The sequence below is a fragment of the Papio anubis genome, chromosome 6 (genome assembly GCF_008728515.1).
Source record: "Papio anubis isolate 15944 chromosome 6, Panubis1.0, whole genome shotgun sequence".
Taxonomy (NCBI): domain Eukaryota; kingdom Metazoa; phylum Chordata; class Mammalia; order Primates; family Cercopithecidae; genus Papio; species Papio anubis.
The window spans coordinates 31771158-31788328 of NC_044981.1; the positions used below are offsets into that span (position 1 = coordinate 31771158).

The 17171-nt window shown below is 53.9% G+C and overlaps 1 protein-coding gene across 17 annotated transcripts in view; it reads left to right on the top strand.

The window, feature by feature from the left end:
• SYNGAP1 (synaptic Ras GTPase activating protein 1) overlaps window positions 1-17171 on the top strand; it is a 35427-nt gene that overhangs the window by 9773 nt on the left and 8483 nt on the right. For 14 of the 17 annotated variants that reach the window (XR_004184264.1, XR_004184261.1, XR_004184263.1 and 11 more), the window contains 13 exons: window positions 4059-4150; window positions 4629-4750; window positions 7091-7244; window positions 7455-7553; window positions 9649-10272; window positions 10400-10544; window positions 10756-10900; window positions 12715-12951; window positions 13108-13309; window positions 13516-13694; window positions 14386-14427; window positions 14817-15888; window positions 16373-16546. Coding sequence is in view for 13 of the 17 variants with exons in the window: in XM_031667037.1 (XP_031522897.1) it covers window positions 4059-4150; window positions 4629-4750; window positions 7091-7244; window positions 7455-7553; window positions 9649-10272; window positions 10400-10544; window positions 10756-10900; window positions 12715-12951; window positions 13108-13309; window positions 13516-13694; window positions 14386-14427; window positions 14817-15888; window positions 16373-16546 (3287 nt within the window). In the remaining 4 variants the exon portion in view is untranslated. Of the gene's footprint in view, window positions 1-172; window positions 251-307; window positions 3927-4058; window positions 4151-4628; window positions 4751-7090; window positions 7245-7454; window positions 7554-9648; window positions 10273-10399; window positions 10545-10755; window positions 10901-12714; window positions 12952-13107; window positions 13310-13515; window positions 13695-14385; window positions 14428-14816; window positions 15889-16372; window positions 16547-17171 lie in introns of those variants that run through there. The other 3 variants (XM_031667042.1, XM_031667040.1, XM_031667034.1) reach the window with 3 other exon arrangements.

Consider the following 17171-nt stretch of genomic DNA (forward strand, 5'->3'; position numbering starts at 1 on the left):
CGCGCAGGGGCGGGGCCCCTCCCCCACCGGGGACACCCCTGACCCCCCCCCGGGGGGCGGTGCGAGGTAAGGGCGGGGCCAGGCGGTCTAGGAGCGCGCGGGGGGGGGGAGGCCGCCGCGCGCGTGGGGCGGGGGCGCGCGTGTGCGTGGGCGCGGGGAGGGGGGTGGGGAAGCCGCGGTGGCGGCGGCGGCGGCGGCAGCTGCTCCCTCCGCATGTTCTCGCTGCATCTTCCGAGTGGGGGGAGTTATGGTAACCGGAGGGGGACAGCGGAGGTCGGGAGGGTCGGGGACCGGCCTCGTGCGGACAGGGTCTTGAGCACGCGGGGGCGGCCGGTGTGTGTGCGATCTTGGAGCCCCTGGTGGAAGGGGCAGCCCGTGTGTCCGCGTGTGTGTTCGTGCCCATGCTCGTGTCTCCTGTGTGTCGGTACCATGTGCACACGGGGGCCCAGTTCCTCGTGCACACATGTGCAGCCAGCCTTGTGCAAGTGTGTCCTGTCTTATCCTGCCTCTGCCTGTTTCCTGCCTAGGGGGCTGTTGGGCCAGCCATGGGCTTGTGGGGCAGTTCGTGGCCATGCTGGTCCATGTCACCTCTGACCCTGAGCATGCATATCCCTGGCTGGGGCTCACCTCCTGTCAGCCTTCTGTGTGTGGGAATGTGTGGCCCTATGAGCAGGATTTTCTGTGTCCCTGGTGGCAGGTGTGTGTCTTTGCATGTGTGTTCCAGCACTGGCCTGAGTATCTGTGTCAGTCCCAGCATGGGTGTCCAGGGCGTGTCTGGATGTGGGTGGTGTGGCGGGGGGGAGTGTGTGAATGTGTTCCTTGGAATCCTACTGTGTATGAAACACCTTTGGGCCGGGCAGGTGTAAGCCCTGCTTGGTCAGTAAGTGGGGACAGAAAAGCTCAAAAAGGGAAAAAATGGGGTAAAGAGGAAAAGTGGGGAGGGAATAGGAGCGAAGGAATGAGAGAGGCTTGAAGAAGAGAGCAGAGAGCAGGCCAGGGAGAAATAGCTGGAGAATGGGAATGTGGGAGAAAGCCGAGCCAGACTTAGGAGAGAACAGGGGATAAGAGCTTAAGATGGGGAACTGGATAGAGATAGTGGGAAAAGAAGGGGTCTGGGAGCTGGGAAGGCAGTGGGGAGGAGAGAGTCAGGCCTTCTGGTAAAGTCATCTCTGAAAGAAGAAAGGGAAGAAGATGGGAGAAGGCATTGGATTCTTGTAGGCCTTGTAGGATCAGGCTTGGTTTTGGATCAGGGAAGGCCACTCAGGCATACGGGCTGGCTCACAGTGAGGCCTGTCATGGCAGGGACTGTCATTAGAGGTTCATATGCCCAGCACAGAGCTCTGTCTCCCATTTCTCTGCTCTGTGTCCAACCCTGTTCTTCGCCCTTCTCTGGCAACCTCCCTCCCCTGGCTCCCCTTGAGAGCTGCCAGCTGGGTGTGGAGAGGAAGAAAGGCCAAGGAAAGGTTAGGGATTTGGAGGGCAGGGGGAGATTCTGTGGGTGATGGCAAGATTAGAGATGTTGGAGGGGCAGGAGTCCAAGCCCTTGCTGTGTGTGTGTGTGAGTGCCATTGTGTGTGTACACAGGGTGTGTACATGTGTGGGTGTGTGCACAATGCCTGTGTTACGGGTTTGTGTAGGTGGCTGTTATGTGTGTGCATGCGTGTATACATCGTGCAGGCATGGGACATGGAGACCCAGGATCACAGTTTATGCTTTTCAGGTTTGCTGTGTGTGTGTATACACGGGTGTGTGTTATTTTCTCTGTACATGTCACTGCATGCAGCACTAATAACAGGATGTTCAGTGTTTCTGTCACTCTGTCCCCCTTTCCTCTGTGTTTCTGCTATTCTTTTCCTGCGGCAACAAAAGTCTTTAATAAGCGTATGTGTATGTGGCCTCTGTGTTCCTGTGACTTATGAGTGAGTTCATGGATCTTAATTCTTGATAATATGTGTAAGGTTATATTACTTCCAAGAACCAAGCAAGCCAATTAGCAAATTTGTTCTTCTGTTAATGCTTTAGTTCCAAAGCAGAATTTTAATGCATTTAAAGTTAGACTTTATGCCTTTATTAGATGAGCTTGCACATGAAAATAATGGCTGAGCTCGGTTCCCTGAAATGAGAGTGAGGCAGCCATACCTGAGAAATGCAGAAAAATGTTACTAGGGAAGAGATATCCTGAACCATTGGATGCACTGCTTAGTGTGTGCCAGAAGGATAATTAACACATTTGCTCCTGGTTTTTCTTTACTCTGGTGGCAATCTTGGATGCCTGTGTTAGAGTGAGAGAAGGGCTGGGGGAGGAGAGGGGGTTGTCCTGAGACAGAGCGGATATGGTTGTACTTTTCACGTGAATGAAAGGATGTTTGTGCTTCTGAGATATGGGGATACCTTTCTGTGGTCAGGATCATGGTGTACTCAAGCATGTATTTCAGGGGTTAAACTGGAATTCCCCTGCATGGGGATATGCGCGTCTTAGGGTTATAGGTCCATTTCTGTAGTGTGCTGTCCACATGATTGCCCAAGAGACTTGGGCCACAAAGTCCACACGAGCAGCTCTCATGTGGGTAACTGGGTTCAAGTATGTACTCCCTTGTTGTAGTACTCACATATGTCAAAGCATGTATCCTGTGGGGTGTGTGGGCCTTAGGGTCTCAGAATGTGGATCCGTGCTATGCCCGTGCTCACAGTTGTCTCTATGTCTCAAAAGCACATAGATCCCCAGTTATTTTTTTGTATTGTGGTTCTCATATACACGTACCACTACAGCTCAGTGTATGCTTCTGTACTATACACCTGTTCCTGAGGGAGTGATAGGGTTCTCGTGTCATGGGGTCCACCACCTGGGTTTTACAGGTAAAGGGGAGCTGGGGACTGATTCTAGGGCAGTTTGCAGGCAATTTGCAATTCTGGAAGCAGACAGTGAAAATATAATTGTGGTCCTCCCTTGTTCTGTTCTGGAACCTAGAGGGTTAACAGGCAGCTCTTCCGGTCCACCCCCCTCCTTCCAGCCTGTAGCTTCTTGTTGCCGTGGAGATGCTGGCCCCGCCCCTGATGCAGCACCTGCCCCCCCCATTGGCTGCAGTGGTGACTGTGGGGCTGAGGGGGGAGCCCAGGCCTGGGCAGCCATTCTGGAGCTGGAGCCGGAGCTTGGCATCCCCCCACTTACATTCTCTTCCAGCCCCTCGGCCCCTCTAAATTCCCTTGTAGCCGAGCCTCAGCTTCCTTTTTCAGAGCTTGCCATCTCTCTAGGCTCTTGGCAGGCTGAGCTGCATCCGCATTCACCTCCCCTCCTCCTCCTCTCCCTGCCCTTACTTGGGAGTCCCCAGAACCCCCACTGCCCATCCTTCCTGTTCCCTGCCCACTCCCCTGCATTCTTTGCTTTTCCCCTCCCCCACCTTCTGAGCCCCTGCCACTGCAGTGCACGTGGAACCGGCTCCTTCTCCCCTCCCCCCACCTGCCCCTTCCTTGGATTTTCTGTCCCCGGCTTCTCCCTCTGCTACTCTTCACAGGTCTCTTCCAAGACCTCCCCCTCCAGTCCAGGGAGGGGGTCATGGGAGGCAGCCCTGGCCCTCCAGACAGACAGGGGTTCCAGGAGGTGGGGGGCAGATGGAAGATGTGTCCAGCAGGGGGAAGAGGAAAGCCTGCCTATGGGCAATGACCTTTAACCCATCTTTCCCCCCAGCTGGCCCCTTCTGGGGTGGGTGGGCACCAGGGACCTAGCCTCCCTGGATCTTTGGTGTCCTTCATTACTGGGGTTTTACTGACCCTCTCAGCCATGCCCCCCTGCTGACTGCTAGCCCCAGTCATGGGCCTAAGGCCTCCCACCCCATCCCCCTCAGGGGGCTCCTGCTCAGGTTCCTTGCCCCCTCCTTCCCGCTGCCAGCCTCTCCGCCGTCGCTGCTCTTCCTGCTGCTTTCCGGGGGGTAGGTGAGGCCGGAGCTGAAGGGCAGAGGGAGGTGGGGGCATGCACTGGGGTCAGGGGTGGGAACCTGGGTTAACAGCTTCCCTCCTGGCCCCCTCCCCAACTTCCCTTCTGGCCCTTTTCTCCCCTCCAGAATACCACTTGGGTCGCTCGAGGAGGAAGAGTGTCCCAGGGGGGAAGCAGTACAGCATGGAGGGCGCCCCTGCTGCGCCCTTCCGGCCCTCGGTGAGTGGTGCCTACCAGATGTGGCTCAGCTGGGCCCCCTCCCCTCCAGCCCCAACTCGGGCCCTAGGAGTCTGAGAAAGAGGGCAGGAGGGGGAAAGAGGGAGTGAGATTGAGAAAAAGAGTGTGTGTGTGTGTGTGTGTGTGTGTGTGTGTGTGTGTGTGTCTCTCTCCACCTCTTTGGTTTCCCCCTTCTTGGCTCTGCCCCTCTGCTTCTGAGACCAGCCCTCCCACTTTCTCCAAGCTATGTGTGTGTGTGTGTGTGTGTGTGTGTGTGTGTGTGTGTGTGCACGCGTGCTTGCACTGTACCTGTGGGAGCAAGGAAGACAAACTGCTATTAGGGTTCCTATGCCCCTTTCCTCGCCTCTGGAGACTTCCCTTTTCCCCATCCCACTTTCATCCAGGGACTATCTACCAGCTGAGGGATGAGTAGGTAGAACTGACCCTGCCTCAACCCACCCCATCCCCATTTCCCCCCCAGCAAGGCTTCCTGAGCCGACGGCTAAAAAGCTCCATCAAACGAACGAAGTCACAACCCAAACTTGACCGGACCAGCAGCTTTCGCCAGATCCTGCCTCGCTTCCGAAGTGCTGACCATGACCGGTACAGGGGCTGGAGCATGTGGGATGAGATCGATGTAATGTAGGGTCTCTTGTGTGAGATGCAGAGGGAGGGGGTTATCTGTGTGCAAAGGTTGAAGGATTCAACTCAAGTTGGTTGGGGGATGTCACGGGGCAGGGGACAGAACAGAAAATAACTAGAATAGGGATCTGTGAGCAGCAGGAGAGGGGTAGAGTGGCAGAGAGAAGACAGACAGAGAGGCTGGAAAGGGAATGAAGGTGAAGCCAAGGAGTGACTCCTCAGGGACTACTCAGGCCAAGAAGGATGGGCTCTAGCCCAGGATCAAAGGAGCTGTACAGGAGGAGAGTGACCCTGGAGGAGCGTTTAAGGAATGCAGGGAAGGGGTTGGTAGGTCAGTGAGCAATAGGCTCTAGGTGGAAGGGTGTCAGGGAAGGTCAGGAAATACAGGGCAGCAGGTTGGAGCGGGGCTGGGGGTGGCTGAATGAATGGATGATGGCTAGGGCTCAAGGACCTCATCAGTGAAGGAAGAGACAGTATAGAGCATGGCAGAGAAGGGAGGCTGGGACAGGTGTGCAGGGTGACAGAATGGGGAGCAATCCATGGACTGAGGCATGAAGAAGCAGCCTGTAGAGACGTCCAAAGGCAGTGGCCCTGAGGCCAGGCTGAAGGAGACCTCCACTGTTTGCCTTTGTTGCCTGCCATTTGGGGTTCCTATCTGGGTTTCCCCCTCACCCAGTCACTCCCTAGGGAGAACCATGCCCTCCCTTTCCACCACGTCTGGCCACCCACAGGATTGGGCAGGTAGGGAGGTTGGGATAAAGTGAGTTACACCTTTCCCTGCCCCCCTCCCATGTTGCCAGAGCTGGATTTGGGGCCGGCAGGGGGTGAGGGCATGGTATTCCTGGCCGCGGGGGCGGGGGGGCCGGGGGCCGGGGGAGCGTCGCGCTGACGGCAGCCAGAGCCTGCGATGACGGGGCTGCTATAAATAACTTCTTGGAGGCTCCCACACCCGAGCTCCCCTCCCGCTTTCCCACTGCTCTCTACTCTTCATCCCCTGCCCATCTCCATACCGCTTGCTATCCTACCCCTCATTATTCCATGCCCCCAGTCCCCTTTATCTTCTGCCCTCCTGCAGTGATTTTTTTGCATTCCATCCCCTCTTAGCCCCCACCTCAGTTCTCCTGGCCACCTCTCCAGTTGGCCCTCCTCCTCTTCTCCTGTCCTCTGTCTTGCTGCACATACCTTTGTCTTCCCCTTTCTCCTTGCCCTACCTTCTCTTCTTCCCTAGTCCCCATATTCTGTCTTTTATCCTCATTCAGCTCTTTTTTGCCCTCAGCTTTCTCCTATTTCATATGCTTTTCCCTCACTCTTTCCCCTGGTTCTGCTAAAACTTGTCCTCTTATGCTATGTTCATTCATTCTTTGAATCATTAAATGTTTATTAGGCACTAGCTGTGTGCCAGGCCCAGGCTAGACATATCTCTTCTCTGTGCCTTCACTTCTTTACTTCCACTTTTTCCTTTATACTGAGGCTCTGGTTTCTGGGGTTACCTGGAGGTACTACCTAGAAGTGCCCCAGGCCCACTTTGTTCTCTCCTTTTTTTTTTCTTTTCTGCCATGGTCCATTTCTGGGTTGAGATATTTCTAGGTATCCCCATTCCTCACAATCCCTTAGGTGTGAGATGGTTGGAGTTTCTTTTTTTTTTTCCTTTTTTTAAAAATAGAGATAGGGTCTCACTGTGTTGCCCAGACTGGTCTCGAACTTCTGGGCTCAAGTGACCCTCCCACCTCGGCCTTTGAAAGTGTTGGGATTACAGGCGTGAGCCACCAGGCCCAGCTGGAGCAGGGGAGTTCCTTAAAGGATTCTCATTTCTCTCACATCCCTCATGTCCTTCCTGAGATAGGCAGGGTTTCTTTCAGTGCCTGTCTGGGAAGGGTGTTCAGGGAGCCTTCTCTCCAAGTCTCCATCCTGGAACAGACTGATGGTGCAGGATCCCTATGTGTCTAAGAAGAGTAGTGGGGCCGGGCGTGGTGGCTCATGCCTGTAATCCCAGCACTTTGGAAGGCTGAATCACGTGAGGTCAGGAGTTTAAGACCAGCCTGACCAACAGGGTGAAACCGTGTCTCAACTAAAAATACAAAAAAAAAAAAAAAAAAAAGAAAGAAAAAGAAAAACAATTAGCTGGGTGTACTGAGGCAGGAGAATCGCTTGAGCCCAGGAGGCAGAAGTTGCAGCGAGCCGAGATCACACCACTGTACTCCAGCCTGGGCAACAGAGCAAGACTCTGTCTCAAAAAAAAAAAAAAAAAAAAAAGAGTGGGGGGCCCTGATCCCCTCCTCTCCTGAACCTCCTGCTTGCCAGGGCCCGGCTGATGCAAAGCTTTAAGGAGTCGCACTCTCATGAGTCCTTGCTGAGTCCTAGCAGTGCAGCTGAGGCATTGGAGCTCAACTTGGATGAAGATTCCATTATCAAGCCAGTGCACAGCTCCATCCTGGGCCAGGAGTTCTGTTTTGAGGTACTGGGTCTAGTGGGCTGGGGAGGGCCAAAGGAAAGGGGCAATGGAAGGTGGGGGGCAGATAGGTCTAGAGAAAGTGGCACAGGTGGGGACATCAAGGAAACAAACTTCTGGGACTGGAAGAAAGGAGGATAGGCCAGGGAGGAAGAGAAAGTAGCAGAGTCTCCTTCCCTCTGTAGCCCTTTCCCTCAACTCCACACTCCTTTCTAGGTAACAACTTCATCAGGAACAAAATGCTTTGCCTGTCGGTCTGCAGCCGAAAGAGACAAATGGATTGAGAATCTGCAGCGGGCAGTAAAGCCCAACAAGGTATTGGGGAATAAAGGGGACATAACCTATGCAGGGCAAAGGTTGCGCCAACATGGAAAGTTGGGGGCCTAGGGAGGAAAGTGAGTTAAAGGAGGAGAGGCTTGGAGAAGGAGAGGATTGAAGTACAGGGTACCTGGACAAGAAGGGGGAGACCCCCATTATTCTGAGTCCCCCATTTCTTTTCTCTTTCTGTACTTTCTGTACTGCTACCCTGCCTTACGATCTCTTTCCCTGCCATATAAGTCGTAGACTTACAGAGTTGACGGGGCTCTGGAAATCCTTTAGTCTAGCTTCCCTGCAGGCAGGAATGCTTCACTAAAACCCCGCAGGACACATAAAATACACTTAGCCAAGTCTCTGTACCTTGGTTTCCTCTCTAAGACAGAGGGAACTGTCTTAGGGTTGGATTAAATGATCTCTAAGTTCCCTTTGGCACATAAATTCTATGAGTCTGTGTTCTTCCCAAAACTTCATGCTTTCAGTTCTGTCAGCTATTCTCTGTATCCCAGTTTCTAGCAAGCTTACAGTCGTAGTCACCCTCCTCTGGGGGGAACTCTTGTGTCTTGATGTCCTTAAAGAACTCAACCCAAGATGCTGACATGATCTGACCTATGCAGAGTACAAACACCATGTTCTTTTTCCACACACTGCAATATCACCTGAGCCTTCCCATTAGCTTGTGCTCAATTGTATCCCCCCAGGCCCTTATACCAACTGTCAAGCCTTACTCATTCTTTTTTTTTTTTTTTTTTTTTTTTTTTTGAGACTGAGTCTTACTCTGTCACCCAGGCTGGAGTGCAGTGGTGTGATCTTGGCTCACTACAACCTCTGCCTCCCAGGTTTAAGCAATACCTGTGCCTCAGCCTCCCCAGTAGCTGGGATTACAGGCATGCACCACCACACCTGACTAATTTTTGTATTTTTAGCAGAGACAAGATTTCACCATGTTGGCCAGGCTAGTCTCAAACTCCTGACCTCAAGTTGTCTGCCTGCCTCAGCCACCCAAAGTGCTAGGATTACAGGCATAAGCCACCACACCTGGCCAAGCTTTACCCATTCTATATACAATTCTTTTTTCACAATTTCTGATAGTCTCTGCAGGACTTTCCAGTTCCCTTTAAATTCTACGTTAATATTTTTGGCTTGTTATTCCAGCTTTAAAACTCTTTCCAATACTGTTTGTGTTGTCTAGTGTATGAACTACGCTTCTGGAGTAGTTTCCTGGGGCTGCTATAACAAACTGCTACAAACTTGGTTACATTAAACAACAGAAATTTATTCTTTCACACAGTTCAGGAGACTGGAAGTCCAAAAGCAAGGTATCAGCAGGGCCATGCTCCTTTTGATGCTGTAGCAGGGAATCCTTCCTTGCCTCTTCCTAGCTTCTGGAGGTTGCCAGCAGTCCTTGGCATTCCTGGGCTTGTAACTGCATATGTCTAATTTCTGCCTCCATCTTCATGTAGCTGGCTTCCTTTTGTGTGTCTCTGTATCCTGTATCTCTATGTCTCCAAATCTCCCTCTCCATATAAAGACATCAATTTTTATAAGGTGGATTAAGAGTCAACTCTAATTCAGTATGGCCTTTTTTTTTTTTTGAGATGGAATTTCGCTCTTGTTTCCCAGGCTGGAGTGCAATGGCATGAGCTCAGCTCACTGCAACCTCCGCCTCCCAGGTTCAAGTGATTCTCCTACCTCAGCCTCCCGAGTAGCTGGGATTACAGGCACGTGCCACTATGCCCAGCTAATTTTTTTTGTATTTTTATTAGAGACAGGGTTTCACTATGTTGGCCAGGCTGGCTCGAACTCCTGACCTCAGGCGATCCACCACCTCAGCCTCCCAAAGTGCTGGGATTACAGGAATAAGATACCATGCCTGGCCTCTTCTTAATTTGATTACATTTGCAGGGATCCTGTTTCCGAATAAGATCACATTCACAGGCTCAGGGTAGACATGAGTTTTGGTGGGATACTGTTCAACCCAGTACACCGTCTCACCTATGATTGCTGTCTGTATCCCACTTTCTTACTGTCTCTCCTCTTTTGGTGTCTCTCTGTCCCTTCCCCTTTTAACATCGTGCCCACCCCACCATGCCAGGACAACAGCCGCCGGGTAGACAATGTGCTAAAGCTGTGGATCATAGAGGCCCGAGAGCTGCCCCCCAAGAAGCGGTACTACTGCGAGCTCTGCCTAGATGACATGCTGTATGCACGCACCACCTCCAAGCCCCGCTCTGCCTCAGGGGACACCGTCTTCTGGGGCGAGCACTTCGAGTTTAACAACCTGCCGGCTGTCCGTGCCCTGCGGCTGCATCTGTACCGTGACTCAGACAAAAAGCGCAAGAAGGACAAGGCGGGCTATGTCGGCCTGGTGACTGTGCCAGTGGCCACCCTGGCTGGGCGCCACTTCACAGAGCAGTGGTACCCTGTAACCCTGCCAACAGGCAGTGGGGGATCTGGGGGCATGGGCTCGGGAGGGGGAGGAGGTTCGGGGGGCGGCTCAGGGGGCAAGGGCAAAGGAGGTTGCCCGGCTGTGCGGCTGAAAGCACGTTACCAGACAATGAGCATCTTGCCCATGGAGCTATATAAAGAGTTTGCAGAGTATGTCACCAACCATTATCGGATGCTGTGTGCAGTCTTGGAGCCTGCCCTGAATGTCAAAGGCAAGGAGGAGGTTGCCAGTGCACTAGTTCACATCCTGCAGAGTACAGGCAAGGCCAAGGTGAGTGTTGTGCCCTCAGGGAAAGGTGACTTGGGAATGGGCACTTGCTTGGGGGTTAGTGAGGACAGGGCAAATTCACGAGATTGGGTTGTGCAGAGGCTGACACTTGGATTTTCCTGGGCCTCAGGACTTCCTTTCAGACATGGCCATGTCTGAGGTAGACCGGTTCATGGAACGGGAGCACCTCATATTCCGCGAGAACACGCTCGCCACTAAAGCCATAGAAGAGTATATGAGACTGATTGGTCAGAAATACCTCAAGGATGCCATTGGTATGGCCCACACTTAGGCCCTCTTCTTCCCAAACCTGCCAGATGTCCACCCCAGATCCCAAGTCCACCCTTCCACAGCTTGATACTTCCTAACCCAGAGTCCTAGGACTCCAGCCTCCAACACCTGATTCTGAAATTTCCCCAACCTTGGCCACCCCCTTCCCTGCCCTTGAAAAGTGTGACCACACCCTCTTGTGCCGCCACCCCCCAGGAGAGTTCATCCGTGCTCTGTATGAGTCTGAGGAAAACTGCGAGGTAGACCCTATCAAGTGCACAGCGTCCAGTTTGGCAGAGCACCAGGCCAACCTGCGAATGTGCTGTGAGTTGGCCCTGTGCAAGGTGGTCAACTCCCACTGGTGAGACTGGGAACGCTGGGCTGGGGGGCCAGGGTCGGGGGAATTATGTGTTCATCTGTTCATCTATCTGTCCATCCTCAAAGAGGACTGAGAACCATTTATGGGCAAAGCATTGTTCTAGGCACTATAGAGCAAACAGGTGAAAGAGGCGTGGTCCCTGCCCTCAGAGGGCCTCCACCAGAATGAGTGGGGACAAATTAGAAAAAAAAAAGCCACAGAGTCATAATGGTGTGTAAGTTCTGAGTAAGGGTCCCCCCACCTCTGTGTGATAGAAGGTCAGAGAGAAGGCAGAGCTTTAATTGAGATAAGCGGGGAAGAGGTGCCCCATTGGGTAGGCTTTGAAGACTGGTTTAGGTTCTGATATGTGGACATAGTTGGCAAGAAAGACATTTCAGAAGAAAGCTGTGAGAAAGGCACATGTGTGATGGTGAAAAGGCCCAGGAGTTATCAGGGGACATTAGAGTAGCTTAGTAGCAATTACATCAGGTTTAGTGGAGCATGTGCCTCATGATGGGGAGTGGTGGGAGAGATGTCTGGGCAGGAAGATTAGCTTTAGAAACTGGAAGGCCTCAAGGAGTCTGAGGTCATTGGTAGGCCTTGGGATGCCATTAAAGGTATCAGAAGTATTATGATTTAGAAGATTAATCCATAGGCTGGGCACGCTGGCTCATGCCTGTAATCCCAGCACTTTGGGAGGCCGAGGTGGGCAGAGCACTTGAGGTCAGGAGTTCAAGACCAGCCTGACCAACATGGAGAAACACTGTCTCTACTAAAAATATAAAATTAGCTGGATGTGGTGGTGCATGCCTGTAGTCCCAGCTACTTGGGAGGCTAAGGCAGGAGAATCGATTGAACCCAGGAGGCGGAGGTTGCGGTGAGCCAAGATCACGCCATTGCACTCCAGCTTGGGCAACAAGAGTGAAACTCTGTCTCAAAAAAAAAAAAAAAAAAAGATTAATCCATAAGTAGACTATATGCAGTAGAATAGAGGGGTGTATGGGGATGACTGGAGTAGAGCCAGCTGGGGGTTGGGAGGCATGAAAGTCAGATCCTGAATCAGAACAGTGACAGAGTTAGGAAGGAGCTACTGGAAGGACCCTCTGAGGAAAGGATCAGTAGGAATTGTCAGCTTATTGGAAAAGAGGGAGCATATCTGCGGGGAGTCACGGATGACTCAAGAGGCCATGAGGCTGGTGATTGGGAGACCTGTGGCCTCATTGACAACCAGGAAAGTCAGGAGGAGGAGCCAGTTGGAGGTGTGGGGGCGGTGGTGAGCTCTGCTTTACACCAGTCGAGTTTAAGGTGTCAGTGGGACATTGAAGTGGATCTGGGAGGTGGGGGGAGTGAGCTCTGAGCCATTCCAGGGACTGGGGATCATGCCTGGGGCACCTCCATCCCCATTTCCCTGGAATCCAGAAGAGTTGGGGGGTCCGAGCTCCCTGTACCTCAAGTGACCCTCCATCTCTCTCCCATCTCTGTCTCTCCCTGGTGTCTGTTTTTCTTCTCCTCCTCTCCTTGTCTCTCTCCCACACCCCTCCATCTCTCTCCCATGTGTCTCTCCCCTCACCTTCTCTCCCCCTCCATTTCTCTCTCCCTAATCTGTCTGTTCCCTCTGCCATGGCCCCCTTCTTCAAGCAGCCTCCCATCTTGCTCCTGCGGTCCCTCCTTCCCTGTCTCTCTCACCTCTGTTTCCACACCCTCACCTCCTACCACCCCCCTCAGCATGTTCCCTGGAAGCTGAGGGTCTCTGGGGCTCAGTCCCGGTCTCTCTCTTTCTCTCTCTCTCTCTCTGTCTCCCCGCCCCTTCCCCCCAGCGTGTTCCCGAGGGAGCTGAAGGAGGTGTTTGCTTCGTGGCGGCTGCGCTGCGCAGAGCGAGGCCGGGAGGACATCGCAGACAGGCTTATCAGCGCCTCGCTCTTCCTGCGCTTCCTCTGCCCAGCGATTATGTCGCCCAGTCTCTTTGGGCTTATGCAGGAGTACCCAGATGAGCAGACCTCACGCACCCTCACCCTCATTGCCAAGGTCATCCAGAACCTGGCCAACTTTTCCAAGTGAGGGAAGCTTCAGGAGGGGGCAGGGCAGGGCGTGGCAGGGCTGGGGGTGGGCAAGAAGGGTCTCCTGAGTCCCCAGAGATCCTGAGATGGGGAGGCTATGACACCTTCTCTGTGTGTGTGTCTGTGACCTTTATCTTCTGGATTCTTGGCTAGGTTTACCTCAAAGGAGGACTTTCTGGGCTTCATGAATGAGTTTCTGGAGCTGGAATGGGGTTCCATGCAGCAGTTCTTGTATGAGATCTCCAACCTGGACACGCTAACCAACAGCAGTAGCTTTGAGGGTTACATCGACTTGGGCCGAGAGCTCTCCACACTGCATGCCCTGCTCTGGGAGGTGCTGCCCCAGCTCAGCAAGGTCAGCAGATCCCCTCTTTGCCCTATCCCCACATGACTCCAGAGGTTCCTGGAGCCTAAGAAACTACCCTTTGAAGATTTTTTTTCTCCCCTTGTTCCCCGAGGTGTCACCACTACCATCCCAGCTCAGACTCCCTCCACCTGTACCCTCAGAGGCCCTCTTAGAGCTGGGCACTGAGCCCCCAGGTAACAGCCTCACCCTTCCAGGAAGCCCTCCTGAAGCTGGGCCCACTGCCCCGGCTCCTCAATGACATCAGCACAGCTCTGAGGAACCCCAACATCCAAAGGCAGCCAAGCCGCCAGAGTGAGCGGCCCCGGCCTCAGCCCGTGGTACTGCGGGGGCCATCGGCTGAGATGCAGGGCTACATGATGCGGGACCTCAACAGGTGAGCACCCTGGGACAGCCAGGCCTATGCCCTAGGAGCCCTTCTCCTGTTCTAAATACTCCTCATTGGGCCCCACACGCATCTCTCTAGGGCTTGAAAAAAAGGAAAAAGCACCAAGTTCTCAGGGAAGACTGGTAAGGAGACAGGTATAGTCAGTGGTAGGCTGAGAGCCCTTTACAGCCTGAGGGAGTGAGAGATGTGGAGCTTTAGGAAGAGGGCTGAGGCTTCACCAACTCACGGCTTAGTTGTAAGCCTAGAGCATCCCTGCTGCAAGCTCTGATTTGCTGTCCCTCTGCTTGCCTATGCTTGTCCCCAGGCTGAGGTTCAGCCAGCACGTCATGTCAGCTATGTGTCAAAATATTCAAACATCTCAGTAATAGCTAGTGAATAAGCACTTCCCCTAGCCCCCAACCAAAACCTCACAGACCTCCCCATGATCCAGCACTTAGAGCAGTGGCAGCAGAAGCCTAGTAGGGCCTGCAGCCTGCTCCAGAGTCCCAGCCTCAATTCCCATGGGTGGTGCCCGTGCCTCATTTGCTGCTCATTATGTTGATGATGGCCCTGCTTGTTCCTCTGCCCGTGTCTTCCTCCATGACACCATACCCATGCCACCATTCCCGCCTCTCCTTTCATTTGTCCACATCTTTCTCCTTCTCTGTCTGTGCTCGCCCCTCTTTCCATCTCTCTCCAGCTCCATCGACCTTCAGTCCTTCATGGCTCGAGGCCTCAACAGGTGAGGGGCTCTCCCCTCCCCCGCCCTCCTCTCCTCTCCTGTCTGTTCCCTCTCCTGCTCCACTGGCCTTCGCCCTATTCCTCTCCTCCTCCATGGACCTCATCTCCTCCATATCTGCCCAGCCCTGTCCCCATTCCTTCTCTTGCTGCCCCCATCTCCCCTCCTCTAGGCCTCACCCCCTTCCCGGAGGGGCCCTGTCCTTTCCCTTTACCCACCTGTCCCCTCCCATCCTCCCTGCCTTCCCTCTTCAGGGCTGCCACTGCTAGCTCTCAGCCCTTCCCTCTGGGTCCCACTTTTCACCCCAAGGCCTATGCCAGACCACAGCAAGGCTCAATTGCTAGGAGCCCCAACCTTACCTTCTGCTTGTGTGCCCCCTTCCTTTCTGACAGCTCTATGGACATGGCTCGCCTCCCCTCCCCAACCAAGGAAAAGCCACCCCCACCACCGCCTGGTGGGGGTAAAGACCTGTTCTATGTAAGCCGTCCACCCCTGGCCCGTTCCTCACCAGCATACTGCACGAGCAGCTCGGACATCACAGAGCCAGAGCAGAAGATGCTGAGTGTCAACAAGAGTGTGTCCATGCTGGACTTACAGGGCGATGGGCCTGGTGGCCGCCTCAACAGCAGCAGTGTTTCGAACCTGGCAGCCGTAGGGGACCTGCTGCACTCAAGCCAGGCCTCGCTGACAGCAGCCTTGGGGCTACGGCCTGCGCCTGCTGGACGCCTCTCCCAGGGGAGTGGCTCATCCATCACGGCAGCTGGCATGCGCCTCAGCCAGATGGGTGTCACCACAGACGGTGTCCCTGCCCAGCAACTGCGAATACCCCTCTCCTTCCAGAACCCTCTCTTCCACATGGCTGCTGATGGGCCAGGTCCCCCAGGCGGCCATGGCGGGGGCAGTGGCCATGGCCCACCTTCCTCCCATCACCACCACCACCACCATCACCACCACCGAGGTGGAGAGCCCCCTGGGGACACCTTTGCCCCATTCCATGGCTATAGCAAGAGTGAGGACCTCTCTTCTGGGGTCCCCAAGCCCCCTGCTGCCTCCATCCTTCATAGCCACAGCTACAGTGATGAGTTTGGACCCTCTGGCACTGACTTCACCCGTCGGCAGCTTTCACTCCAGGACAACCTGCAGCACATGCTGTCCCCTCCCCAGATCACCATTGGTCCCCAGAGGCCAGCCCCCTCAGGGCCTGGAGGTGGGAGCGGTGGGGGCAGCGGTGGGGGTGGCGGGGGCCAGCCACCTCCATTGCAGAGGGGCAAGTCTCAGCAGTTGACAGTCAGCGCAGCCCAGAAACCCCGGCCATCCAGCGGGAATCTATTGCAGTCCCCAGAGCCAAGTTATGGCCCCGCCCGTCCACGGCAACAGAGCCTCAGCAAGGAGGGCAGCATTGGGGGCAGCGGGGGCAGCGGTGGCGGAGGGGGTGGGGGGCTGAAGCCCTCCATCACCAAGCAGGTAGGTGAAGGCAGGAGGAAGGCGGGCTGGGTCACGACAGGGAGGGAAGAAGGAGATTGGAGGGGTGGGGTTGGAACAGAGTCTGTGGCCTGAAGTTACAATCTTCTTGCCTCCTTTTGGCCATTAAATGTGTATAGAGGGCCTGCTATGTGCCATGTGCTATGCCAGGCACTAAGGATATGGCACTGAACCCTCTTAGCACTCTCATTCCAGAGGGGATTAATCCATAAGTAGTGTGGGGGTTACTGGAATAGGGCCAGTTGGGGGCTTGGAGGCATAAAAATCAGATCCTGAATCAGAACAGTAACAGGAGAAATTCTCTGGCATTCAACTCACATCTCTGGCATTCAGAGGTGATAAAGGCTACAGCAGGGCAATAGGACTGGGACTGTCATCTCCTTTGGCTGTGCTGTTGCCCTCTAAATGTACCCTGCTTTTTCCTACTTTTCCTTTCTCTGTTCGCCCTCACTGTGCCTTGTCCCAGCATTCTCAGACACCGTCCACATTGAACCCCACAATGCCAGCCTCTGAGCGGACAGTGGCCTGGGTCTCCAATATGCCTCACCTGTCGGCTGACATCGAGAGTGCCCACATCGAGCGGGAAGAGTACAAGCTCAAGGAGTACTCAAAATCGATGGATGAGAGCCGGCTGGATAGGGTATGGTGGGCTCTACCAGCTCCAAGCCCCAATGTTTCCTTTTACCCACAGGGGAGATCTCTAGTCACTTCCAAGGGAAACCTCCAGGGTCAGGTAGTTATGGTAGAAAGAAAAGTCAAAGACGTGATTACCTCTTGAGAAGCCTTCAGTCCATCTGGGGAGACCAGATACACACAGTTGTTAAAAGTCACTTTCAACTCTATTTTGTAGGTTATATATATATCGTAGACTATCTGGGGATCATCTATTTTAGGCTTACCTCCATATTCTTCCCCAGGAGGAACATAAGCCCTGGCTCCTGTGACTGCTTAGGAAAGGAAATGTTACTTTACTGGCAGTAGGAGCTAATAAATTGGGTGGGGATGGAGGAGGATGCAGTTATATTACAAGTGATGTCTGGCCTACCCAGTCACTGTCCCATGGGCATAAGTTACTCAGTGGGCAGAGGATGCATGTGGTAAAGTAGTATGTATCGGTCATGTGTGAAAAGGCCATCCGGACCCTCACTTGGTGGAGGCTGAGGGCAAGGGGCACCAAGAGCTCTGGGGCACACACAGATAACTTAGCAGAAAGTTACTTGAGGAAGCTGTTGCTCCTAGGGCCTGAGGAAGAGGGTGGCTGCAGG